This window comes from Malaclemys terrapin, chromosome 10 (assembly GCF_027887155.1).
Source record: "Malaclemys terrapin pileata isolate rMalTer1 chromosome 10, rMalTer1.hap1, whole genome shotgun sequence".
Classification (NCBI taxonomy): Eukaryota; Metazoa; Chordata; order Testudines; family Emydidae; genus Malaclemys; species Malaclemys terrapin.
The window spans coordinates 80850641-80876013 of NC_071514.1; the positions used below are offsets into that span (position 1 = coordinate 80850641).

The following is a 25373-nucleotide window of genomic DNA, read 5'->3' on the forward strand; positions in this document are numbered from 1 at the left end:
TCTGGAAGGTCAGGCTCTACACGTGTAGTTGGGCACCCAGAAATGAAGGGGCCCCCAGTCTGTGGTCACTTATGAAAGTGCTGGCGCTACTGATTTCCCCCGAGTGTTAACTGAAAACGAAGTGGATTCTAAATGAGGATTCCAGGGGTGATCGTGCTCATAGGAGGTTTTCATAACAACTGCCCAGCTGACATTCTCTTTTCCTTTAAGAGTCTGAAGTCTTCAGAGACAAGCCTAAATGAAAGCCCAGGGGCCAAACACCCCTGAACTTGGGGGAAAGAGGCAGGTGAGATCAGAACTTTGCAGCACAGGCCTGGTTGGTGAGGCATAGGCATTGATCCCACAACTCATACGTGCCTGCTCAATACATATTACGCATTAGGAGTCCCACTGAAGTCAGTGGGTTTGCTCCGAGTTCAGAGTTGAGCATGTGCATAAGCCATTGCAGGATCAGGGCCTCAGACAGTTGGGGAGTTAGAATTAGTCCAAAACAAGGGGGAGCTCCTGTCCAGTCCTCGGCGGGTGAGCCGGTGCTTGCGACAGAGCACTGGGCATGGAGATCCTCAGACGAAGCCTGCGGGCGAGGAAGCAGACAGCTGTCAATCAGTGATGGCTCTGCTGCTGTCTGGGCGCTCTTGGGCAGAGAGGCAGCGCACATCCCACAGTGCGGTGGGGAAGTACAAAATAACTGACCACACGCACTGGCTTCCGGTATCTAGCAGGAGACGCCTTTAATCAAACTGGGATTGAGCTCAGCTTTGCACAGGGGCAGAAGCACATTACTGGGTGAGGAACAGGTACAGCTGGGTCTTGTCTCCAAGGATATGACTTTGGATTTTAGCAACAAACGTGGGCCACGGGCAGGCAGATGCCAAGACGGGACCTATGCTGGAGTGTGTGCCTAGCCTTACCGAAGCCCTTTTGCCAGGCTGCTGGCCCCACGGCTGGGAGCCTTGGAGGGTAGAATGTAGACTAGCTACCCCTCTGAGTGATCATAAACACTGGCTGAGCTGCAGCCTGTGGCAACGGCCAGGGACAGGGCATTTAATTGGGGCTGAAGGGAGCTCAGACTGTACTTCCTTTGTAACAAAAGTCAGGGCTGCTGAGAGTCACTGGCATCCTCCAGCACCAGCCAAGCTAGGGAAGAAATGCTTCCGCTAGGAATCATCATAAAGTCATGGCCCTCTCAGTGCTAAGTCACCATGCTGGCAGGCGCTGATTGCCGGGCCAATGGCTCGAATCCACCCGGCTGCATTTGTCATCTGTACTGGGCATTCTCCGGCTCTGCCTGACGCGTCACTCCCCAGAGCCTCAGTCCTGCAGCAGCTTGTGTTTTACAGTCGAGCTCTCTGAACAAAGGTGAGCAAAGAGGGTCCCGGCAGCCGTGCGGGCACGCAGCTCGTACAGGTCATAGTCGTGGGCCCACTCCACGTTGCCCCACCGCTGGATCTGAGAGAAGAGAGAACAAGCAGCTCACTCAAGAGTTCGTTAGAAAGCGGATTGGACTTCAGGAATTCTTGGCCTCCGTTTTCCTGTCTGTAAAACGGAGATAATACCTCCCAGGAGTGGCACCAAAGCCTCACTAACCAGTGCCTGCCCAGCGCTCGGAGACCCTCAAGTGAAAGGGGCTACAGAAGGCAACGTATTAGGGCCTGATCCAAAGCTCATTCAAATCAGACTTCCATTAACTTCACTGGACTTTGGGTCAAGGATGGTTTTGTGCAAGGACAGAGCTTTTTCTGTTCACAATAATCACATTAGCGTTAACTTAGTCCTTGGCCAAGTGCTTAGGCCTGGGCAATACACAGAATAAAGACCATCCTTGGGCTTTGCACTGCAGGTTGGAGGAGGGCCGAAAAGCAGCAGTCCAACTTCTGCGAAAGAAATCCAAAGCCCTCAGCAGGTTGGACTCAGAGCGCCTTTGGCTGTTCATCACGTGACTTGGCTGAACACTCAAACCATATTGACCAGAGGCAGCCTGGTGGAGTGAACGTCTCCTATAATAGCAGGTTTCAGGGTAGCAGCCGTATTAGTCTGTCTCCTCAAAAAGAACAGGAGTACTTGTGGCACAAGTGGGTTGTAGCCCACGAAAGCTTATGCTCTAATAAATTTGTTAGTCTCTAAGGTGCCACAAGTACTCCTGTTCTTCCTGTAATAGCAGGCAGTTCTGTGGCCAGTCGTTTGTGCTGGGAGATCACTTGTCATGCTGAGATTATCGCTATTTGAATGATAGGGTTGCTCTGGAACATAATTTACCTGGTATTCTTCCTCCAGGCGAGACAGCAGCACGGCTTTTTCTACCGGAATGTGTCTGTCAATCACTCCCATGGACAGAACCAGAGATTTCAACTGGGCAATCACATATTCTATACCTGGGAGGGGGGAAAATATCAAACATGAACCACAGTTAGTTATACAAAATCACATCGGCATCTTCACACCTTCTGAAGGTGCAGCCAAGGCATAACATGGTCAGCAGGATCAGACGGGTAGATGATCCCCCACACCTTGGATCAATGCACTCTACAGAGTCAAGTCCACAGTTAATAAACACATGAAATTTCTGTTGCTAATCAGGATCTATTGTTACTTTGATGCAAATGGCTGCATCTCTGACTGCAAACCGCTTTCTCTCATTCTGAAACACACCCTTATAACGTAATAATGCCACACCACTAGATACAAATGTGGAAGGATTCCCTTCTGCAGGATGGCAGAGCTCACCTCTTACCGCTAAAGAGCTGGGGAGGAGATCAGAGAACACACACAACTGTCTAGGAGAGGGAGAGAGAGAAAAAAAGGGGCCTGATCTGCAGAGATGATGAGCATTTGTGACAGCTGGAAGTGCTGAGCACCACTGACAATCAGGCCCATGTACAGGGCAAAGGGGGGAGACAGAGCAGCATGAATCATGCTCAATCGAAGCTAAGTGATCAGCTAGAGTCAAGGCCAGATTTGGGATCAATAGTCAACTGACTGCCCAGGAATACAACAGCTGGGGCCTGGGGCCTTGCTTTCCCCAGCTGAAGACAGACGTGCCAAAATACCAACTAAAAGAAGCACCCCTGACCTTACCCCAAACACAAGCTGTAAACAGAAGGTGACCAGAAATGTTTGCAGGAAGGATTGGAGGCCCTGAAATCAGAACAGAGAGCACACTTTTCTACTAGGAATTCGGTGTCTCTCATCGTCTTCTGACGAGGTAGCCAGGGATTCCGGTGGGTTTCTAGTCTACTTTGTTTGAAACATCTTTATTTTGAAAGGAGAATGACACAAGGAATAAAGAGGGGATGTGTCGGGGTAAAAATCCATTTTAAAATATTTAACATTGACCTGAAAGAATTTTTAAAGTCTTGGGCACTTTTCACCATTTTTGCTGTTTATTCGCATCTTGCGCTTCAAGGAGGATGAGCAATGAGAACTGATTAGTTAGTTTCACCTTCGTTTCCAGTCACATTCACTTTCTGGATCTCGTTCAGTTGCACAAGAGTAGAACAGCTGGGCTGCCAATAACCACAGCTCTTACATTTTAAATCTAAACTCAAGGGGTTTTCATTTACTGGGGGGGTGGGGGGTGGGAGGGGGAAGTCACGAAACCATAAAATCGTTTCTGTGCACTTGGGGTTTCAAACCTCTTTTCTTGGTAACAGAGCCTAAATTTTGGACCAAAATCACCTGAAAATGTCATGTTGAGGAAAAAAATAGATGTCAGTAGTTCTGAGAGAATCAGGGCCTAATACAACAAGACTTTGTACAGTGAAGAGAGACCCCCTGCCGTACAGAGCTAGAGCTAAAAGTCTAGCTTGGATTTATTTCTTTTAAACTACAATCCCCCTTTGTTTTCCCCCACTGATTTCAAGTCTCCCTTCCTTCCCCAAAACGTTTTTGTTGTGCTGGTTACTGCTCTGAGAGGAAAAGGCATATATGTGAACGGTGCTTCGTGTACCCTGGAGGGACGGACACACCAGATAAGTCGTCCTCAGTACCTTGCAGTGCCCACATGTTGTAAGATGCCAAATGGCTGGTGAAAGTGTCTTTGGTCCTGGCTGGGATGTTGGGTCCCAGGATGCTAGTAGAGGAGCCGATCTCCACGTTGTACCTGGAATGAGTTAGATGGTACCAGACAAACGATTGGTCATGGAGGCACGGGAGCCTCAGTATCATTATGAAGCAAGCCTCTGGCTAAATTTAGCCCTGGCATAAGCAGATATGACCCTCACGGATGTCAGCTGGGGTTATACCTGCTTTTTCCCCTCGCGGTCTATGTGGGGACATTTCCTACCCACACTGCACCGCTCTAATTCATTCACAGAGCCAGTCAGTACAATGTTGCATGTGCAGCAACATCTGATCTTGCTTATGGAATTTACAAGCCTAATTCCCTTCCTCCTCGATGGGCTGAGAAACACCGTGAAGAGGTCACCAAGACATCACGCTGGAGACTGGCCAACAGCAGCTCCTCGCTGCTAGAGACTTGACACCCTTTAGGTACAGTCTCTGCCCTCCAAAGCCTCCTCAGTACCCCACAGTGCCTCTTTCCATGGCCCAACGGCCTGGCCCCAGCCTAGCTCGTGAACTAAACTGTCACCAGCATGATTGGTTTTCGGAGAGTGCAGTGATGAGCACCCTTGGAATACCACAGAGAGGGCAGCTAGCAACAAGAAGGGAAAAGTCTTTGACTTCTTACCTTTTCTCAGCCCACTCGATCATGGGATCCCATTCATTCTTCTGCAGTTCTACTAGGCCGGCTGGCTCCTCCACCCTGTAGCTAGACCATTGCAACAAGAAAACAGCCTTCACAGACAAATCACTGGCCTTCTTCACGCAGTACGTGGAGCAAACCCACCGGGCAGCTAAGCCTGTTTCGGGGGTGGCAAGGGGAGCCCAGTATGACCGTAAGCTGCAAGTGAGCAGATGCTGCCGGCTAAGGAAAGAAAGAGCTTCCATTGATGACCCTCCCCCAGATCCAGAGCCCTCTGCTGGACAGACAACCAGCCAGCTCTTGATCCCTGTCTGGAGGGATGCTGCTCCAACAGCCCTGCCCAAATTTAGGGCCTGATGCTGTGATATCAATTCCAGGTCTGTGCCTGTGTCCTCCTGACATAACTGTGGGGGCTGTTCACAGCCTGCTGGAGTGCCAGCCTACAGCTCTGCTTCACACCACGAGAGACCTCTGCAGCCACAGGCCGCAAAGCACTTTGCCTAAAGATGAGTCAGTTTTACAGATGGGGAAACCGAGGCACAGGGAAGGCCACTGACTTGTCTGCTACCAAATGGGCCAGCAGTCAACCTCAGTGCACACTGGATCAGGCCCTAAATCAGCAGCGGGATTAAGTGCTGTCCAGTGGTCAGAGTAGGGGCACTGACCCCTGAAGCACAAACTTGTTAGCGATCTGTTTTAAAAAAACACTTCCACAAAATCTGTCAAGGGGGGAGGGTCTCAGAGCCCACGCTCCAGCCCGAATGTCTACACGACAGCAGGAGCCCAAGCCCCTTGGTCGGAGCTCCTGGAGTTCAACAGGGCAGGCCGATGGGTTCAGTGAAAAAATAAAATACAATAGAAAGGAATTCTAGAGCAAACCAGGTGTTAAGGCCGAGCACGGAAACTGCCATGCTCCTTATAGCTAAATTCAAGACTCTTGCATTGCCAAATTCTTACAGACAGCAACATCTTGTGGGGAGCAATTCAGGCCTAGGGCAAAGTCTCAATGGAGCTGAACCCCCATCATGCCAGGGCTGAACTGGCCCCGCCTTGCGGGTGGTGAAATCTCCCTGGGGTTTGTGAGTTTGGGGGAGAAGGGGTGGCAGTATGTTGACACTATGAGTGAGTTCTGCTCCTCTACCCCTAAGGAGTGGCTCTGTGCTGGTCCCCTTTCAGAAGGGGCCTGTCCTCTGATCCACACTGGCTACGAGGCTCAAGGGGATGTACTACACACTGGGGTCATTGCCGGGGCTGTACCACTACAGAAAGAGAAGGGCAGATACATTGTTCAAGCCAGGGCGTCTGTCCCAAAGGCTGTATTTGTGCCAACCAGTCACCCAGCTTAATGTGTTTCCAAACCTCTAGTCACCCTTCCGGTCTGCCCAGCTGGAAGATGTAATAACCCATAATAATGCAATGAGACTGGCCTGGCTTCTAAGCCAGAGGTTTCCCTAGTGAATTGCAAGTCCATTCAGTTTCCTACCAGACAGTATCTGTCTCCAGGAACTTCACAGCTGCTCTGATTAGCTGATCTTTGTTTCGCTGAGATGGATTGTCCAAAACTGTGTTGCACAATGTGGTCTGCAAAACAAAAGGCAATTACACCAGCCAGAGTCCTGGGGAGGCGGCAGCTCTGATTTTACAAGGTCCCAGACAACAGCTGAAGAATCCTTATTGTGCTAGCGACAGATTAAGGGATAGTGATGCAAAACCTAGCCCGGGAGGTGAATGAGTCCAAACCCACTAGAGGCGATGGGAATCTTCCCGGGTTTGGATCAGGCCCACAAACACAGTGCTCCTGTGAGCAGTGACAGAACAGGAGCGTGCTGGAGGCCTTGAGGTAAAATAATCTGGATGAGAAGCATTTCCAGCTGCGAGTCAGGTCCCATTCACATGGGAGTTTGGCCCATGTTAGGGGGCAGTTTTTCATCCTGGGGTTAGACCCAGTAGCTACTAACGGGTGAGGCACGCTTTGCCCCAGCTCTGTGGGTCAGGCAAAAGCCAAGAAAGTGTAAAAAAATAAAATAAAAAAAAATTACTAGTCTCAGCCCCTTTATATATCAATCTAGTTTATGTATTTAGCTCAGAGATGGGGCCCGCACAGACTACAGCTCCCAGCAGGCTATGCTCCACCTTTATCCAAGATGAGGCTGTCCATAGCAATGGCCCCAGCAAAACCACTTGTTAGATTCCTTCCCACCTTGGGGCTCCCCTTCCACCAAAGCCCACGGCGCTCACCAGATGCATGGTGTAGGACTTGATGGTGTCCTGCTGGGAATCCCATTCCGTAGCAACAGCAATAGCCAGGGCCTCGCTGGGGACAGTGAAGAGTTTGGCCTGGGGCGTTTTCAGCTTCCTGTGGTCCAGGTTTATCTCAAAGCCACCTGGGGGATCAGATTAGAAACCCAGCGGGATTCCAGGGTAAAGCACACGAGGGATCCACGTGCAACCCCCAGGCAGGGGGCAGATTCAGAGATTAAGCTGAAGGGGGCAAACTCATCCCCGGGCAAGGCCAGTGTTACACCTGGCCCAGGAGTCTCCCCACTGAAGGTCTTGGGGGCCCCGCTCTACCAGAAAAGAATTTCCAAGAACCATTCTTGGAAGCCATTTCCCTTCCCATGGTTTTGCCAGCCAATGGGGAAAGGGCAAACCAGGTTTGTGACAAAGCTGGCTCTCAAGGTCTGGTTTCCAGGCCTGGCCAGCATCCGCCGGTAGGCAGGGCCTGCGTTCCATAACCACCCTTCCCTGTGCCCGGTTTTCACACCAAGGGCCATGTGTGGACACCCCGCCAGACTCCTGGCGGAAGCACTCACCTTCGCCTTGGGAGATGCTAACGTTCTGGTAAAACCTCTTCCTTTCTGGGGGGGAAATGACATCCACTCAGAAAGCAGCGAGAATGACAGTCAAGCCCCTCTCCTCATCCCCGCCCACTGCGGATCTGACATGCCGGCTCTCCTCGGCAGTGCTGAGCATGGCACAGCTGGCCTCCCTCCCTTGCTGGTTCAGAGTCCCTCTACACAAGCCCATGTGCCCGAGTCCCTCTGGACCTGCCTCAGAGCTTTGGTGCGAGGCCTGTCCTGGGAGAGGCCTCACCATGAACCAGGGGCCCCTCTTTAAGCAGAGCAGCTGCTTCCCTCTAGCACGCCAGGCCCAGCTGTAGGCTCATGCCTGTTGTGCGGCACCCATACACAAAGCAATGGGCATCGACAGGTGCGTTATGGCTTATTTGGCTTAGTAACGCGTCCGGCTCAGCCCTGCTGTGAGCCCTTTGAAGCCAAAGAGTCACCCCAGGGATGCATCTGGGTCATCCATTCTAGTTTTAACCCCTCCCCCCGCCCACTTTCTAAGCCCCAACTGTGCCCAGGTAGAAGGAAGACACCCAACTTATAGCACCATTCTTCGACTCCCTCCCTCCTAAAAGCAATCCTTGTCCTGTGTATTTCAACAGAGGAATACGGTGTTGGCCTATTACGCACTCCAGATCTTTTTCTACATACAGCTCTCAAATGCGGTTTACTCTGGAGGCACTAGGACCAGGTGCTGCTTCTCCTCCCTCACACCAGGTGGCCTTGGGGGGACACCTGTAGGGAGGAGGAGCCAGAGACTCCAGCTGATCAGGGCAGGAAAAGCCGAAGCAGGACACTCAGAGAATTTGCAGCAATTTTGACTGGACTGTCTGTGCCAGTGCTGATCAGCTGTTTGCTCCAACCTGCTCTCCCAGTCTCTTCACCTGTTTCTCTCCACACTGGCCCCTCTTCTCCCCTGCCCTGCCCTTTTCTCTCCAGTTAGCTGATCCATTCCTAACTAAACCCACCACAAAAAAACAAAACAAAACCAAACAAAACGTGGCACTAACATGTCATTTGCTGTCACCCCAGTGTCCACTCTGCTTGACTCTTCTACCTGCCCCACTCACATCTGTCAGGTCTAATTAGACTGTAAACTCTTTGGGGCAGGGACCATCTGCTACTCTGTGTATGTCCAGCACCTTGCACAGTGGGGGCCCACCCTTGATTGGCCCATAGGTACTATTATAATAAACATGACAGATGATAATATTAAAGAGATGTGAGACCCCAGGGCACAGAGCAGGCCTGGAATACATGCTGGTGCAATCCCTACCACCGAAGCCCCTCTTTGCCGGACTGAATATTAAACTAGCTCTGGGTCAGTCGACCAGCTCTCTGGACACTGTCTTGGAAACAAAAGTTATGTGACCTGTCAGGACCTTTGCTCAGCTGGTCAAAGCTGTTCCACCTGCTGGAGTGATGCAGCAACTCCAATCAGCAGGAGCTACAACTCCCATGTAGCTTAGGTGGGTCACCAATATCCAGCCAGCTTTTAAAACGGCTCCTTCGGGTGTGATTTCAGACGGAAGCCAATGATGTGCCTGAGTCTAGAATAGCCCCTAAATTACAGCAACAAGCTAGCCTGTCATCCTGCCCTGAATGCCCTCTGGCTGGATCCAGGAGCATTGCCCACAACGCACGAAGCCATGTCCTGAGTGTGTTCACGTAGATGCCAGGTACACTGCAGCATGCAATTTAATATACTGGGGGAGCACTGATCTCTTTGCTCTTCTCCAGGCCTTTAAACGGAGGATCTCCCTCCCGCTGCACCTGTTATGTCCAGGAGCCCACCTGGTGCAATAGCAAATCTACCACTAGGGGTTGCAGGCCCCAGTTTTAGAAACAGTTTCCATTTGGCACCTGCACTGTTGCCAGGCACAACCATTAGACTTCTAAATGGCATGAACGGCACCTGCTAATTCCCTGACTGCGCCCACACGTAACACAGCTAGATCCCGGCGCTGACAGCCGTCACACCCACAGTATTCCCCGCTCCAAACAAAAACCACACGCGACATTAATGAATGAATTCAAGGGAATCCTAGGGCCTTTGTTACGCAGGCCAGACTAGATGATCACAGTGGTTCCATCTGGCTTTATAATGGAGTAATATATGAACATAGGAAGACAGGCTCTTTGAGGCCATGCAGAGCACAGCAGATAAACAAGTTCCAAACTGGGAGCTATGGGTCTGTAGTGTGGATCCAGATCCGAGTCTGTGTTAACACAGGACTGGACCACTTACAGAGACAGACAGACAGACACCTGGCTCCATTTCCCACACAAAGCAGGGAGAATGGGCTACCTCTCCAAACCCATGTCCTTACTGGGTCTGGACTATGGCTCCCTTCCTACATCTGACTGCACACGCAGGCCCCTGGGTTTCCAGAGTCCCAGTGAAGGCAAAGGGAGTCTGCCCAGTCCACGCCAGTTGCAGGATCAAGGGACTTAAAGAATGCCATGTTGTTAGGACTGTTCAAACATGCGCCCAAGGCCTTCATCCTGCAACAAGACACACCCCCTAGTCCTGTTTTAATGGGGCTCCAGGACTTGCATTTCATTGCCAGTTCAGGGTCTTGGCTTATGAGAAACAAAGGGTCAAATTTCACCATCCTCGTAGAAACCACTGAAACCACAGGGGAAAGATGTTTAAAGCGCCACTTCTACAACTAAGGAAAGATGGACTAGTGGTGCAGGTGTTAGCTTGTGACTTAGGAGACCTGGATTTGATTCGCTGCTCTGCCACAGACTTTGTGTGTGACCTCGGTTTCTCTTTCCCTCCGTTCCCCGTCTATAAAGTGAGGAATCACAGCACTGCCTAACCCTACAGGGGGGTTGTGAGAAGGAATAAATTAAACAATGTGAGGTACTCCGCTACCGTGGTGACTGAGGTAATAGCAGTACCTAAAATAGAACTGACAGCACGTGCTCACTGCTGCATCTGTGAGGCCGAATGCAGGCACAGCAGCAGACTCACACTGTCAGCAGCAGGCATGAGGCATTAGACTTCAAGCTGGGGCAGGGATGTGGTTTTCTTTTGCCTCTGCAGTGCCCTGCACATATGTGAATAATAAATGTTCCTTGTCAGGCTTGAAATACCTGGGTCTCCACAACTACTGCTACAAAGGTTCAGTTGGGGCCCACAAGCCAGAGCCCGCCTCTGTAAATAGGGGATCATGCCCCTCTCATAAACTGTGTTTGCAGCCAGCTTTTAGGACTGGCTAAATCCACCACGGACGAACATCCCTGCAATGTGGACGTGAGCATGTTGAAATTTGCCGCGTGTGCCGCAGGATCGCTGTCCAGCTTGGTCCTCACCTGTCGGCGGGGTGTATGTCCGTGCCGTGCCCGGCAGTGAAAGCCTGGGGCCCCCAACGGGAGGAGTCGGGCACAGCCGTGGGGTCTGGGGCGACCAGGCGTAGAACAGCCGCTGACAACGGCGCCACATTCTCGGGAGGCAGCGACCAACAGCTCGATGGGGACGATCTGGCCCTGTTAAAGACCTGGGCTCCTAGTGACTCGGGGCCGCCCACCAGGATCAACGCCTCCCCGCGCCCCAAGAACCCCAGGCTGGGAGCAATGCCGCCACAGAAAGCTCCTAACCGGGATCAACGGCCCCCCGCAGAGGAACCCCCCGATCAACGCCCCTCCCCCCCAAGAGCCTCCGCCAGGATTGATGGGCTCCCCAAGGCCCCCGCCGGGATCACCGGGCCCCAAAGACAGACCCCCACGGGATCCCCTGCACGACCCTATAGAGTCTATAAGGGCTCTAGGCCCTTCTCCCGCTCCCTGTAGGGGCCGCACGGACGCGGCTTGCGGAACAGCCGCCTTCCCCTCTCCCCCGCTGCTCAGCTAACCTCTCTGCCCCTGGGCGCCGCCATCTTGCTCACCGACGTCCAATCAGCATCATAATCGCTAGTTTGTCCCTCCGAGTGCACCGTCACTGGGACCTACAGGAAACTACGAGTCCCAGGGGGCATTGCAGCCGCCCACGTGGCTTCCATAGACCAATGGGAATGGCGCCCCGCCCCCCCCCGCAGCGCCCTCTGGGCCAATCAGCATGTGCGGAGGCGCCGCCGGGAGGCCCTGAGCCAGGCGGCGGGGGTACCGGCGAGTTCCCGGGTCGGTAAGGCGGCCGGGCCGGCTCCCCGCAGCCCGTGTCGCGCTGGCGCCCGGGGACCCCCCCGAGATGCCGGTGCGGAGCGAGTGCTGCTGCCCGGGGGGAGCCCGAGGCCGCGGGGCCGCCGCCAGCCTGGTGCCGCCGCCCCCCATCAACACGGCGCAGCCCGGGGTCGCCACCTCCCTGCTCTACAGCGGCGCCAAGTTCCGCGGCCAGCAGCGCAGCAAGGGCAACGCCTACGAGGTGGAGGTGGTGATGCAGGTGAGCCCCGCGGGGATCCCCCGCCCCGCCTCTCGGGAACCCCCCCCCGGAGCGCCCCGGGACCCCCAGAGCGCCCCCTCCCCGGGGACCCCCCCTAGAGCGCCCCGCCTCCTGGGGACCCCCCCAGAGCACCCCCTGTATCCCTTCCTGGGGTCCTCCCCTGGATTCCCCTAGAGTGTCCCCCGCCCACCCGAGATCCCCCCCTCCTAGGGACCCCCCAAAGCACCCCCTGCATCCATTCCTGGGGTCCTCCCCTGGATTCCCCTAGAGTGTCCCCCGCCCACCCGAGATCCCCCCCTCCTAGGGACCCCCCAAAGCACCCCCTGCATCCATTCCTGGGGTCCTCACCTAGCTCTCCCTAGAGTCCCCCCTCCCTTGGACCCCACAGGGTGCCCTCTCTGAGGTCCCCCCTCCTGGGGACCCCCCTTAAGCATCCTTTGCTCCCCTCCCAGGGACCCTCCTAGAGTGGCCCCTGCATTTCCTCCTAGGGTCCTCCCCCAGGAATCCCCAGAGCACCCCTCGTCTCCCTTCCTGGGGTCCTCCCCCTGGGGACCCCAGAGCACCCCTCCTCTGGGGACCTCCTAGAGCATCCCTGCTCCCTCCTGGGGTCCTTCCCTGGGTCCCCCTAGAGTGACCCTTCCCTGGGATCCCCCAGAGCACCCCTGAGGTCCTCCCCATGGGGGTCCCCCCAGAGCATCCTCTGCTCCCCTCCCAGAGACCTCCCCCTAGAGTGCCCCTTGGGATCCTCCCTTCTGGCGCCCCTCAATCCATTCTAGGGTGCCTCCCATGGACCCTCCTGAGCACTCATTCCTCCCTGGGATCTGCCCCAGTACTCCCTGTATTGCCTCTTAGGGCCCTTCTCCCAAGATCCCCCCTGTTCTCCTAGAGCACCTCTTGGGAATCCTCTTGAGCACCCCCTGCCCCACCAGGGCCTCCCTAGAATGATGCCTGTTCCCCAGAGTCTGGACCCCCATGCACCTCAGCCCCCCTGATTCCAGGCACCCACTGCCCCCTGAGGACCCTCCCCCAAAGACCACCCCATGGAGACCTCTTTCCCTAATCCCCCCATTTCACAGAGATGAGGATCCAATACGTGCAATATCTGCTCTTAAAATATCTCCCTCTCTTAGATTGGGACCCCCGCTCCCTGAGATCTCCACATGGGCCCCCTTCCCTCGCATACCTTCTCTAGCAGAGACTGGGATCTACATTGTCCCCAAAACACACACATGCACCCCACCCTCCCCCCAGGGCACCCCTTCCCTCAGATCAGGACTTGCTACCTCCTGAGACCTCTGCATGGGGGTCCCCTGCCTGTAGGTAGGGTGACCAGACAGCAAATGTGAAAAACCAGGACAGGGGGTGGGGGGTAATAGGAGCCTATATAAGAAAAAGACCCAAAAATCGGGACTGTCCCTATAAAATCGGGACATCTGGTCACCCTACCTGTAGAACACTTCATTCTCAGAGATCAGTGCCTGTGAGGTGGACGTCCAGGGGAAGTTAAAAGAAGAACAGGAGTACTTGTGGCACCTTAGAGGGGAAGTTAGGGACCCTTCCCATCCTGGGAAGGCCTTCATGGCTCTAAATGTATCTTGGGCCAGCAGCACCTGCGAGGTGGCGGTGATGCAGGTGGATCCCCCAATCCAGGCCTGCAACACAAGGGCAGCTGTAATACTGACAAGAACAGCCTCTGAGCTGGGCGAGGCAAGGGAGACCTCTCTAGGGACCCACCAGGCCCCCACCCCAGATTGCCCCTGCATGAGCTAGAGCAAATCTCCTCAGCAAATGATGTCTCCCCCTCATCCTTCATGGAGAACGTAGTAAATGAACAAAACCCTTTGCTAGTCTGGGGGCTTGTCCCTCAGCTTCAGTTGAGGAAGAAAAAGCAAGCAGCTGGGATTGGCTGAGTGGGTGAGTAATAGGCTGAGTGGGTAGCTGCAATCCAGGCCAGCCTGCATCAGGAGGGCTGGGGAGGAAACTACTTGATACTAGTCATCTGGGTGTAAGATGCCCCAGACATCAGGTTTTCCAGCCACCACAGGTGGTTTGGCCCTCAGGGGCTCACCCTGGGACTTCAGCTCTCCAGCCCTGAGATTCACCATCCCTGCATGTCTAGTTCCTGGCTCTGAAGCCTTTGGATCTCACGCTGACAAGGGAACGACGGCCACATCTGCTCCAGTGCCATAGTGTGGGCCTTCCTATTGCGACGCTCGGGTGTTTTCTGTTGCGGTGGTTCATCCACCTCTGCGGGCAGGAGTAGCTGAGGCCAAGTCTACAGTAAAAGTTAGGTCGACCCAGATGTGTTGCTTAGGGGTGTGAAAAATCCACACCCCTGAGCGATGTAGTTAAGCTGACCAAACCCCCAGTGCTCGGTCAATGGACACTCAGGGAGGGGGATTGAACCCTCCCATCGCTGTAGTGAGGGTCTACACTGAAGCAGTGCAGCATGCCACTGTAGTGGTTTAAGTGTAGACACAGCCTAAGTCAACAGAAGAATTCTTCTGTCAGCCTAGCTGCTTCTACACTGGGAACTAGGTCAGCTTAACTACGGTGCTCAGGTGTGATTCTTTCACAGCCCTCAGTGAGGTTGATAAATTGTAAGTGTAGACCGGGGGTCAGAGCAAACCGAAGCAATCAGTCCTGGAACAGAGTATAGCAAGAGCAGCTGTTGGGCCCAGCTGTGCTCCAGGGATCTCTTTAAATGAGCACTTGTCTCTGCAGCCCTCCCATTCCTGTTTAGAGTGATTGTTTCTCCGTGCTTTATTTTTAGTTGTAGGCACTGGCATGATCACTTTGGGCAGGGCTGGCGAGATGTAGGGTCGTGTATAAGTGGCAAGCCAGATACCGGATAAGCTCTTGCTATAAAACATGCTGCCTGTTACAGCTCTGTTTCCAGCTGGATTGCAAAAGATCTGGTGGTTTATATAATGAGAGCTATGATGAAGCCTGATGCATTGGTCAGTGTTGTGGAACGATGTCAAAGTCCTAAGGTCAGCAGACACGAGTAGCATTTAAACCACACTGTCAACCTTCCCATACAGTGCTACGGTTGTCAACAGCACAAGAGTACCTGGAACGGAGTCCTCCTATGGCAGATCAGCTTCATTACAGCTCTTCTTCTGCCCAAAGAATACCCAGCCTTTTAGCTTCAACTCTGATGTTTTGCATGTCATCTGAGGGGCGGAGTTAACTACAATTATTCTGCATAAGCACAGTGAACTATTTGCACTTAATTAGCTACAGATGGGAAAGCTGCATTTTTGCCTTTGATGTCAGGGTTTTTCAAACTCTTCGTTTGGCTTTGAGAGCTGATCTGGTGATTTGTGGGTTTCCGAGCAGAAGTTTCTAGAAATGGAAGTATCCCAGTAATTAGACACTGCATGGCAAGTAAATGGAGCATTCAGTCAGAAGCGGGGGAGAAACGAAGGCATTGGGAATGGGAGACAGGTATGTGTTAAGATACAGTTTGAAGAGAGGTACATGCAGACTTTTCCGGATGGCAGACATTCCAGAGAAGGCTCTTGTGTGCAGCAGTGATGGGATTGTTTAGAAGGGACCAGGCCTTAGTGCCAGATAAGTAGAGAGAACTCATTGGGGTGGGTCACGTTATGGAAGTGATGAGAGACAGATTTACTAACAGTCACCATCAAAGCCAAGGATGAAACCAGAGTTTCTGGTGGCGAGGGAGAAAGATCTGATTATTTGAGGATGTTCCCTCCCTTCTTGTCACTCGCAGATGTCTAGATTGCTGGTAGCATGTGGTTAGAGCAGGTGACAGACAAATCAGGAGATCTGGCTCTGTTGATGTGCTGTGACATTGGGCAAATCACTTCACTTCCAACTCAACTTCCCCTTCTGTAAAACGGGGATGCTTACCCATCTTTTTAAAACATTTTGAGATCCTTGGGTAAAAAGGTGCTATACAAGTAGAACGTATTATTAATTAGTTGAAAGCACATGAGACATTCCCCAGCCCTCTTGCAAAAAAGGTAAAGTGGATACCTCTAAATGATTCTCTCCTGAGTCCAGATACCACTGTGTGATCAACGTGAATGACGTATGAACGAAGCTGGGCAATGCAGTTCTGTACCATCCTTAACAGAGCTGAGACCAAAGTCCATTGGGCCAACTTGGGTATCTTGTCCCTGGATACACACACTTACAGATTTTCCGCTCTCTGTCCTAGCATGTGGATATGGAAAACTCCTATCTTTGTGGATACTTGAAGATTAAAGGCCTTACAGAGGTGAGCACGTGTTACTAAACTCCTTTTCTATACTCCGTGGGAGTGAAGGGCAGCCTCTGCTCCAATTTCTGGCTAAAGGTATGAAGGTCTGTGAGGTTGAGCCCATAATTAAGAAGACTGTTGGGTACCTTAATCCCTTTCCTTTGTTTTTTTTACACAGTGTAAACCAAATATAAATGGTTTTGTAGCAACTTAATTAAAAATTGTTTTAACTTGATAGCAGCACTGTAAGGACTGAGCTGAAGCGGACCTGACTTTGCCATCACCAGTTAATTGGTTGTGCATGTATCTTTGTTGCCCCAAACCTCCAGACAAGCCAGATCTTCCTGAAGTTCTTCTTTCCACACCTTTCATGTAGGACCTGCCTGTATTAACAGCTGACCTCGCAGGCATTCAGCAAGACGACTGGTTTAACATGCAGATTTCCAGGTTTCTTTCTACCTCTGCATTCCTTTCCTCACAAGCTTCTCCTGACACAGGCTCCTTATTTCAGCTGATGATACGCGATGGCTGCCCGCTGTTGTAGAGCTCGCTGAGAGTTTCCACGCAGTGGAACTCTAAAGTAGATCATAGCTTCAACATATGTGAGCAGGGGAAGCCCATCCAGCCTGATTCTTCTGTATGTCTTTGGCTGATCTGTCACCATTTTCTTTAATTTCACCATAGCCTCTGATTCCTTCTTAAGGAGCAAATTAAAGGTGTGGGGAGTCAGTAGACAGATTGCGGGCAAGGGGACCAGTGTAGGAGAGATGAATGGAAGAAATTGGCTATGGGAGAGAGTTGGGAAGGGGCATCCCGTTAGAAGTGTCTGGAACGGGATAAAGTAAGGTGCAAAGCAGAGAGAGGGGGACATCAGACCGAACTCTCCGACCACTTTGGGGGGGTTGGTGCTGACGTGTCATTGTTTGCTGAAATGCTAGCCAGTATCTGAGTGTGTCTCCTCTCTTATACAGGACCCAGTTTTTTGTTTTGTTGTTGGCAAAATTCTTTAATCTTTAATCTTTTTTTACCCTCCTCCTAGGAATACCCGACCCTTACCACTTTCTTTGAAGGGGAAATAATCAGTAAAAAACACCCCTTCTTAACGCGGAAATGGGATGCGGATGAAGACGTCGATCGTAAACACTGGGTAATTAAACATATTGGAACCAACTACAGATCTAAAACCACCCCAAACATGTTAACTGTTTAAAAGGGGTGTGCAAATGTTTTTTTTTTTTTAAAGAAACAATGAAGGCTTTGTTGTGGTGTATCTTTGTTGTTGATATACAAAGACAGCCTGAAAAGTTCTCTCCTTAGGCTTTTCTCCTGGTCGCTTTCTCACATAGGGATTCTTTCCTTTCCTTTTTTTCATTCCTACTAATGTAGCTCCACTGATGTTGCTGCACCAGTACGGACACTCTGTACTGGTGAAAAAAGTGACTGGCACCAGCATGACTCAGCTGGTTTGAAACTGGGGGGAAGCTCCTCTGGCACAAGTCGCTCTTTACCCAAGTGCAGCACTAGTGATTTCCAGCAGTGCAGTGACATCTGTGCTGCTGTGTCCGTGCAAGAATCACCCATGTAGACAAGCCCCTAGATCAAGAATGTCAGTTCTGATCTTCCCTGACTTGGCTGGAGGATTTCTTTGCAGACTTTACAAGTGCTGCCAGCCAAAATCTCTGATCTGTTCCTGAGAACGAATGATAATGATCTTCTGGCTGATGGGACCACATCTGGAGTAGGGCCTAGGGGGAGTGGAGTGGAGTGGAAGAGACCAACACAGATACCTGTTGAGTAGGAGGAATTTCTGCCTCTCAGTTCCTAATGGAATATAGTACTTGTGCTGAGGGAGAGGCAGGCTAGGGGATTTCTCCTGTGTGGGGGGATTCTCTCTCCTCACTGAGGGTGGATTTCACATGTATGCTGGTGTACCTCTCTTGGGCACCAATCCCTTCCCATCTTCACCGCAGTGAGTTGCATGTCTCTACCCAGCGAGTATAAGGAGCGACTGTGTGTTTCGCAGCTGAAGCTGGTTATACCCCAGAGTCTCACTTGCAGGTTGATTGAAGTCATTTCACAAACTGTAGCAGGCCTTAGACATTGGAGCCCTCTCTCTCCTGTAGGGAGGGATGAAGGGATGTTGGATTTCTGCAGTCAAGTATTTTTGAGTTTTGTCCTTAACATTAAAAATGTTCTCGATTGTTGGTGAAAGGTGCTGGCTTGACAGTCCTGGAAACTGAGAACCTTTAACACAGAGGTCCCCCAAACTGTGGGGCGGGCCCCTCTTGGGGGCTTGGAGGAATATTCAGAGGTGGTGCGGCAGGGCCCGGGCCAGCCCACACAGGGGGCAAGGAGGGAGCGCTACGCAGCCCCGCCCTGCCTGCAACCCCAGGCCGCGCCCCCGCTCCCACTCCCACCCCCAGCCTCATTCCCCTTACCCCTGTACACGATCCTCCCCCACCCTGGGAGCTGTAGCCCCACTCCCATCTCTGGCTGGGGCGGGAGGCGATCCTGAAAAGTTTTGGGGCCACTACTTTAACAACAGAACAGTTACAGGAGGAGTAGCTGTAGGGGTACGATCTTCAGCCACCTCTGGAGAGAACACGGGGAGTTCAGATTCCATCCCTAATGCCTCTGCTGTGACTTGCCAGCAGAGGGCCCAGAAGCAGTGGTGGCTTTTGATATGGATGCCTGCCCTGGATCAAGGCAAGTTGGCTAGCTAGTCTAGCTTGAATCTGTGATGCAATAGCTTAGAAATCATAAATTGCCAAACTTGGAGATAAAAACCAAAAATCCTACTGGATCATCCATTTCCCATTCCTGACAAGGCAGGGCGAGGTTCCCAGAGTCTCTTACCTGGTAACACGTTCTTCCCTTCATAAACTCTGCTAACTGAAAGTCGGCTGTGCTCTAGGAATTGATTTTTGTTTTTCCTGTGCTTTCAGGGGAAATTCCAGGCCTTTTACCAATATGCGAAAACATTTAACTCAGATGATTTTGATTACGAGGATTTGAAGAACGGGGACTACGTCTTCATGAGGTGGAAGGTAAAAAACTCCCTGTAGATGTGTGTCCCCCAGCCAGCTGGTCTGAAACTGCCAACACTTAGAACATGAAACACATGGGCGCTGCATACAGAATGAAATTCCGGGAAGGGTGTCTCTGTAGCAACACTAAGGATTTATCCCTCCTTGCTTGAGAGAGACATAAACATCTTAAAAATGGCACTTCTGTCGAGTTATTCTGCACCACTCAACACATGTAGGTAGCTGGAAGCAATAAGAGAGACTTTTTTGGCTGTGTGGTTTTGACACACTGTATAGCCAATTTCCTTGTTTCCACTGGGTAGCTAAGTTTGTTCCCTCCCATTTATGTGGGTCTTTCATGCTGTTACAGTGGGAGAAAATCGCTGTCTTTAAAAATAGGAAAATGTGATTGTCAAACCACAAATTAGCAGGTGATAGAGCTGAAACGACTTCTAATGTGTTCTTTAAAACAGGTTGGGTTGCAAATGGACAGTGTCCCTTTAAGACTGTTGTAGTGGAGATCTTGTGAAAGGGTACAATGGTCACTATATACATGCTGAATAGTCCCTTTGGTCCATGCTGGGATGACTAAAATGAGTTCACAGCTATGAAATACTCACTTGACATCTTTCTCTGTTCAGTTTCCAGCGCTCGGCCCCTCTGACTTATAACAAGTGCAAATCTGCACCCCAGGACTTCCAGGAGGCAAAGGTTCAAATCCATTTTAAATACAAACCCTTGTTACCTTTTGTGCAGGAGCAGTTCCTAGTCCCAGATCACACGATCAAAGACATCAGCGGTGCTTCCTTTGCTGGGTTTTATTACATCAGCTTCCAGAAGTCTGCAGCATCTATAGAGGGCTATTACTACCACAGGAGTTCAGAATGGTAAGGGGAGCTTCCTTCCCTTCTACAGGCTGAAGGATGCTGGCAGTGTCTGGGCTCCTCTGTCACTTCACAGCCCTGGGATTGGATGTAGGACCTTACTGTGCTACTGAAAGAACAATCTTCCACCAGCCCTACTCACAGCCCCGGCATCTGAAACTCAGGCTCGCATGGAGAGAGAGTTTCTACACGGTGTGTGGTTAGGTCAGCTGTAGGTGCCAGCACCAAAAGTGGTGTCACATTTGTCGCTCTGTCTGACAGCTCTGCCCGTTCACATACCTGTCACTAGCCACGGAGCACAGTAAAATCAAGGTTAGAAGATCTGAAGTGGAGAGGTCTGGCAGCTGTTGGTGAATTGCTGCCAAATACTATTGCTACATGTCAAAAGCTTTTCTTTCCCTCCTTCTGCTTGTCTGGCATCATACTTACTGTATGCTACCCGAGTGACCTCATTCTTCAGCTGCCCGCTGTTGAGAGGAAGCCATGACTTGTGTTACACATGATGGCGTAGCGAAGAACACTCGGCATCTTGAGATTAAAATACTGTCTCTGTGATGCTGGCGATTCACTTTTAACCTCTTCAGGATTGCCTGTCGGGATGTTTTCCCTTCCCCGCGTGCCCTGTTAGCATGGTGTGCTGATGCCCACTTAGTTGCAGGGCTCACCAGCAGGTCAAAGTCATGGGCTCATGGCTGCCTCCTGGACTTGGCTCTTGCTCGATGCTGAGGCTTTGGGGGCACTGTTAGATACTGTGAATAGGGTTTTCTGACTGGCTATAGAGTTGCCCTTCTATTAATATCCCCATCTTGGTAACACCATCCCAATAACTGACGTCAAGCCTTGTGGTGAGTAGCTGCTAACTTGACCCCTTCAGTAATTCCACGCATACAGCAGGTGCGGGCTTCCTGAACAGCTAGCCCCCCTCCATCTTTACTATCCCGAAATCTCTGTAGTTCATGGGGAAGGAATGGAGGAACCACCGTGCAAGAGGCTCTTTCCGGAGCCAAACTGCTGGCCATGCCTTTGCTGCGCTGCTACGGCCTTGGTGCACCGTGCTTCTAGCAAGATGCAGAGTAAGGTGCTCTCCTGAGCAGTGGCGCGGAGGCTGCCTGTGGGCTCGGTAAGATTGTGTCCTCCGCACTAGCAAGTCACAAGCCTCTCCCATGCTAGGGTAAAAGAGGCGGGGGACAGTAATACAGTCTTGCCACTCCAGGATTGGCCTCCCCTGTACTACTTGTTCTGCTCATCTCCTCTGACTTGAGCTTCCATGCACCCAACACTCTGCATCTGCCCTGGGTAGAACCAACTGCAAAGCAGGCATCTGTGGAGAAGGCAGGCAAGGGCCCTCTGAAAAGAGAGTGAAGAGTGTTCTCGTAGCTAACAGTTCTGCTGTTACAACCTTCAGTCAGGTTTCATCCCAGTCTGCAGAGCCTCTGCCACGGACCCGTGGTGAGCAGGCAAGGCCTAGGATGCTGGCTCTCCTTTGCTAGATAGCTTGAAAAGACTATTAGCCCTGTATTTTTAGCAATATTAGGAAAGTAAGCAACGGCCAGAGCTGGTAGGTGATTGTGAACGGGTGGGACGTCTGCACAGCGATGAATGGAACGGTCTAAGAGTTTGAGAGCCCTTGATGTGGGTGCAGCTTTTTCTGAATGTGTCAGACGTTAATTTAAAAGTGTTTTGTGAATTGCAGCAAAATACAACCAGCTGTAGCCAATCCAAAGTGCTGGGGCTGACAATCCGGATTAAGTCGAAGAGGCGCGTTTTAGAGCTTGCGTCCGTTCTGAAGTCGAATGGTCAGATCCTAAAGTGTAACCAGCTGAACAGACGCAGAGCTCAGGGAAAGGTCGGAAGGGGAAATGGCTCATTATGTCTTGTCATTATCGTCCCTGTTTTTCCTTCCTCTCAGGTATCAGTCTCTGAATCTAACTCATGTCCCTGAGCACAGTGCACCCATCTATGAGTTCCGATGACAGGCGGACAGAATGATGCCAAGTGAAAAGAACCCGGGCAGGAGAGAGCGTGATCTGCCACGAGAGATGTGTCCCTGTCGGAGTGGGGGGGACACGCGCTTCTCTTCTGCCCAACGGACTTGTGAAAGAAAGCATGAATGTCAGCCCATCCGACCCAAGGAGCGTGGCTGCAGGAGCTGGAGTCTCCCTCCCGCCAAGTGGCAATTTGATCTTTAATCTGGTTTTAAAGCTACCTTTAAATGCACTTTCTTTTTGCACAGCTAGTTTCTTTATCACTGAAATTCCTCCCAATCCCCTTCTGGAAGTTTGGTCCTAGCTGGAATCAACACCTTCTCCTCTGAGTAATAAGAAAACATAAGCTCAGCACTTATGGTTTCATGTTACATCCTAGTATGGGTTGAAATACAAAGAACTGCGGCCGTTCACATTTGTCGCTCTGTCTGACAGCTCGGCCGCTTCCAGAGCCTGGGCGTGTCGCTGCATTAGCGAGGCTTGGCCTAGCGGAGAGAACTGCTGATCTGCAGAGTCCACTACAGAAGCATTTGGCTGAGACAGACAAGTCTTGAAGACCTAATGAATCTCCAGCTCATACTGGCTAATGAGGTTAGCCGGAGCTGCAGATCTCTCAGGAACGCTAGCCACTTCTGAGCTGCAAGCGGTTCCTTTGTCTTGATATGCCACGGGGAATAGATTAAATGTAAAGACTTCCAGGCCCTCAGTAGAAGTGGATCTGAGCTCTGCTTACTAAGTGTATATTTGCTCTTTACTTAAGGGTAAAAAAATAAAAAAGACTTTTAATAACAACAAAAAAATATTTTTATGGTTCCTCTTCCCAAGGACCCTATGGCAAATGCACAATTATTCAGAATTACATTTTACTGTTTTCACATTGAAAACAGTGAATGTCTACATTAGTTTTTTATATATATATGTATGTAATCAACCAGCAGCTTTGGAAAAATCGTCCTGGTACAAGTGTTTAGCAGCATTGCAGAAATGATGCTAGTGAACTGTTTAGCATTTGTACCTACTTTCCATGCTCCACCAACATCACTGCTTGATACCTTTATACCAGGCAAAACGAAAAAAACAACAAAAAGAACAGTGGCTGTCCTACAACTTTGAAACATTCAAGTGAAATAACTTAAGGCTTGTGTGCCAAAGTGTGTGCGTGTCTGTGTGTGGGGAGGTTTTTTTAAGACATTTTAAAAGTTGGCATCAGTTGTATATTTAATATGATACTCTATGCGTGCAGGGCTTTTGTGAGACAACTTACCTTGCCTTTTTCTGGCTGTTTTATTTAAAAAAAAAATAAGCTATTAAGAAAAGGGAGATTTGTACCAACAGAGCAAATCATTTTTAAAGAATGTTTGCCACTTGCAATCAAAAAGCAAAGCCCTTCACTTATGGAGTGTGAAGTTGTTTTTTTAACTAACTTTTTTCCTTTTCACAGTGTCCGTATTGTATTTTGCAGAGGCTGAGTTGATAGTTTAAGCCTTAATGGGAAAGCATTCAGGTCTCAGTGGGCTCTCTTTGTATATTCCACATTGGGGACTTGGTTTATTTTCATTAAGAAAATGAACCGGTTTAATTTGCTCGGTGACATAATAGTCAAAGTCCTGTGGCCCTATTTATCCTAGCTGTAAACCCATGTTCAAGACACATTTGGGAAAAGTTGTCTAAACAGGCAAGGAGTAGGTTTCCATCTTAAAGGTTAGATGGGAAACCACCTGGTGTATTAAAAAAGGTGAAGGATGAGGGAACTTAACTTCTTGTAGGTCTTGATGGACAGCAACAACAGAGTTAAAAAATGGCTAGAAGACCAATGCTGAAATGATCTCCGATAACAGCCAGAGGACAGGGTGGGTGAGATAAGTGTCTTGTCTAGGTCCACTATTCTGATGACACAATGACTTGAATAAGGCACCTTGGCAGTACAGGGGCTGCTGGCTCACTCCTGTGTACTGGGAGGGGTTTGTCTTATTTCGGAAAAGGCGGTTGTGGCCACAAAATATGAATGGAGCATTTTTCTCTGTTTTCCAAACTAAAACTGATCAGGCCCATCTGCGGTGACGCCTCCTTAGACCCTTTTAACAAGAATGAAATGTGCAAATACTTTTAATCTGTTAGTGGTTTCTGTGCCTCTGGAGCGGTGTGCAATATTGTCACTGATACCCAACCCATCACAATGACATTTTTGTGACAATTATGGTTAGGCTTTAACTTTAAACATTGTGGTGGCCCCATGCAGAAACCAGGTTGCAGGAGGTCCCTTGGGTCATCTTATAATCAGGAAGTTCTCCTAATGTGTTCCCTAAACCACTGAGACTTGATGTTTCTGAGAGGGATTTGGGACAGAAGGGGCTCTTCCCCCTCACATAAAGCATATTTCAGCTGAAATCCAAAAGTTGCAAAGGAATGAAATTTTTTTTTAAAAGGATTGTCTTACATTCAGAAAAGGAGAAGCTTTTATTCTCTAAAGCCTTGATTTGCTTGTTTTTTTTTTCTTAAACTGTTTAAGCTAAGAGGAAATACTCTTAATTATATTGCATTGTGGTGAAAGAAAACTAACAAGGTGAGACTTCTTGGGGAGAGTAAGTGGGAGGGTGGGTCTTTGAGTCTTGTGAAAGTTTAAAAAAAAAAAACACCCTAACGTGGGTGCAGAGTCTGAGTATATTTATGATTAATTGTGGAAAAGGGACTGGGAGAAGTATTTTGCAGAGCTATCAACGTCCAAATTAAAAAGAAATGTATTTTAAGGAGCGCTTGTTTGTGTGTTTGTAAATCAAAGCAATTCTTGTTTTATAGGAACAGCAAGTTGCATCTTGCTGATCAAGCTTTATGGCTGGAGAATCCAATAAGCCACTGATTGTCTGAAGTGAATTACCCTGGCTTTAATTGGAATAGGATGGCAAGCAGAAAATAAGCTAACAATCAAATTATCATAGTGAGAAAGTTCTCTTTAAAACTCTTCCCGATTGTTAGCTTTATATAGAACTTCTAAGTACCTGCACCTAAGCCCCCTCCTTTCTTGGCTTCTTTCTCAAAGCAACAATGGCTGACTGGCAGCTGAAAAGTCTGCTGACTCCTCCCAAACACAGTGGTCCAGGCCTTAAAGATACAGTACTGACAGCACACTTCTTACAGCTCCACACATCAAACCTGGAACATGGCCACTACAGGAAAATTAGCTGTGGTTAGTTTACATATCTTGCTGTTCTGGCTTATATATATATATATATATATATATATATATATATATATATATATATATATTTTTTTTTCCTTTCCTGGAAAGCCTGGAAGGTTTTTTTGTGGCTTAGGAAT

The 25373-nt window shown here is 50.2% G+C and overlaps 2 protein-coding genes across 2 annotated transcripts; one reads left to right on the forward strand and one right to left on the reverse strand.

Annotated features, from left to right (window-relative positions):
* Nucleotides 1–706: 706 nt before the first annotated feature.
* ATPAF2 (ATP synthase mitochondrial F1 complex assembly factor 2) lies at nt 707–11427 on the reverse strand. Its single transcript, XM_054042633.1, has 9 exons — nt 11409–11427; nt 10870–11043; nt 7516–7560; nt 6941–7086; nt 6186–6283; nt 4688–4768; nt 3987–4099; nt 2257–2372; nt 707–1449 (listed from the first exon to the last, which is right to left on the reverse strand). Exons 2-9 carry the CDS (start codon nt 10997–10999, stop codon nt 1312–1314), a joined length of 867 nt encoding a protein of 288 aa, XP_053898608.1. The 5' UTR covers nt 11000–11043; nt 11409–11427; the 3' UTR covers nt 707–1311.
* Nucleotides 11428–11629: 202 nt separating this feature from the next.
* Nucleotides 11630–24805, forward strand: GID4 (GID complex subunit 4 homolog). Its single transcript, XM_054042304.1, has 6 exons — nt 11630–11932; nt 16122–16181; nt 17203–17310; nt 19109–19210; nt 19946–20076; nt 21983–24805. Exons 1-6 carry the CDS (start codon nt 11741–11743, stop codon nt 22044–22046), a joined length of 657 nt encoding a protein of 218 aa, XP_053898279.1. The 5' UTR covers nt 11630–11740; the 3' UTR covers nt 22047–24805.
* The last annotated feature ends 568 nt before the right edge of the window (nt 24806–25373 follow it).

What these genes read in the sequence shown, in the direction of transcription:
- ATPAF2 (XM_054042633.1), bottom strand. Translation starts at nt 10,999, where the DNA reads ATGTGGCGCCGTTGTCAGCGGCTGTTCTACGCCTGGTCGCCCCAGACC. An exon ending in TAGCATCTCCCAAGGCGAAG is followed by an intron (nt 7,087 to 7,515) that starts GTGAGTGCTTCC and finishes CTGATCCCCCAG; the next exon opens with GTGGCTTTGAGATAAACCTG. An exon ending in AGTCCTACACCATGCATCTG is followed by an intron (nt 6,284 to 6,940) that starts GTGAGCGCCGTG and finishes TTTGTTTTGCAG; the next exon opens with ACCACATTGTGCAACACAGT.
- GID4 (XM_054042304.1), top strand. Translation starts at nt 11,741, where the DNA reads ATGCCGGTGCGGAGCGAGTGCTGCTGCCCGGGGGGAGCCCGAGGCCGC. An exon ending in AGGTGGAGGTGGTGATGCAG is followed by an intron (nt 11,933 to 16,121) that starts GTGAGCCCCGCG and finishes TCTCTGTCCTAG; the next exon opens with CATGTGGATATGGAAAACTC. An exon ending in ACGTCTTCATGAGGTGGAAG is followed by an intron (nt 19,211 to 19,945) that starts GTAAAAAACTCC and finishes CCTTTTGTGCAG; the next exon opens with GAGCAGTTCCTAGTCCCAGA.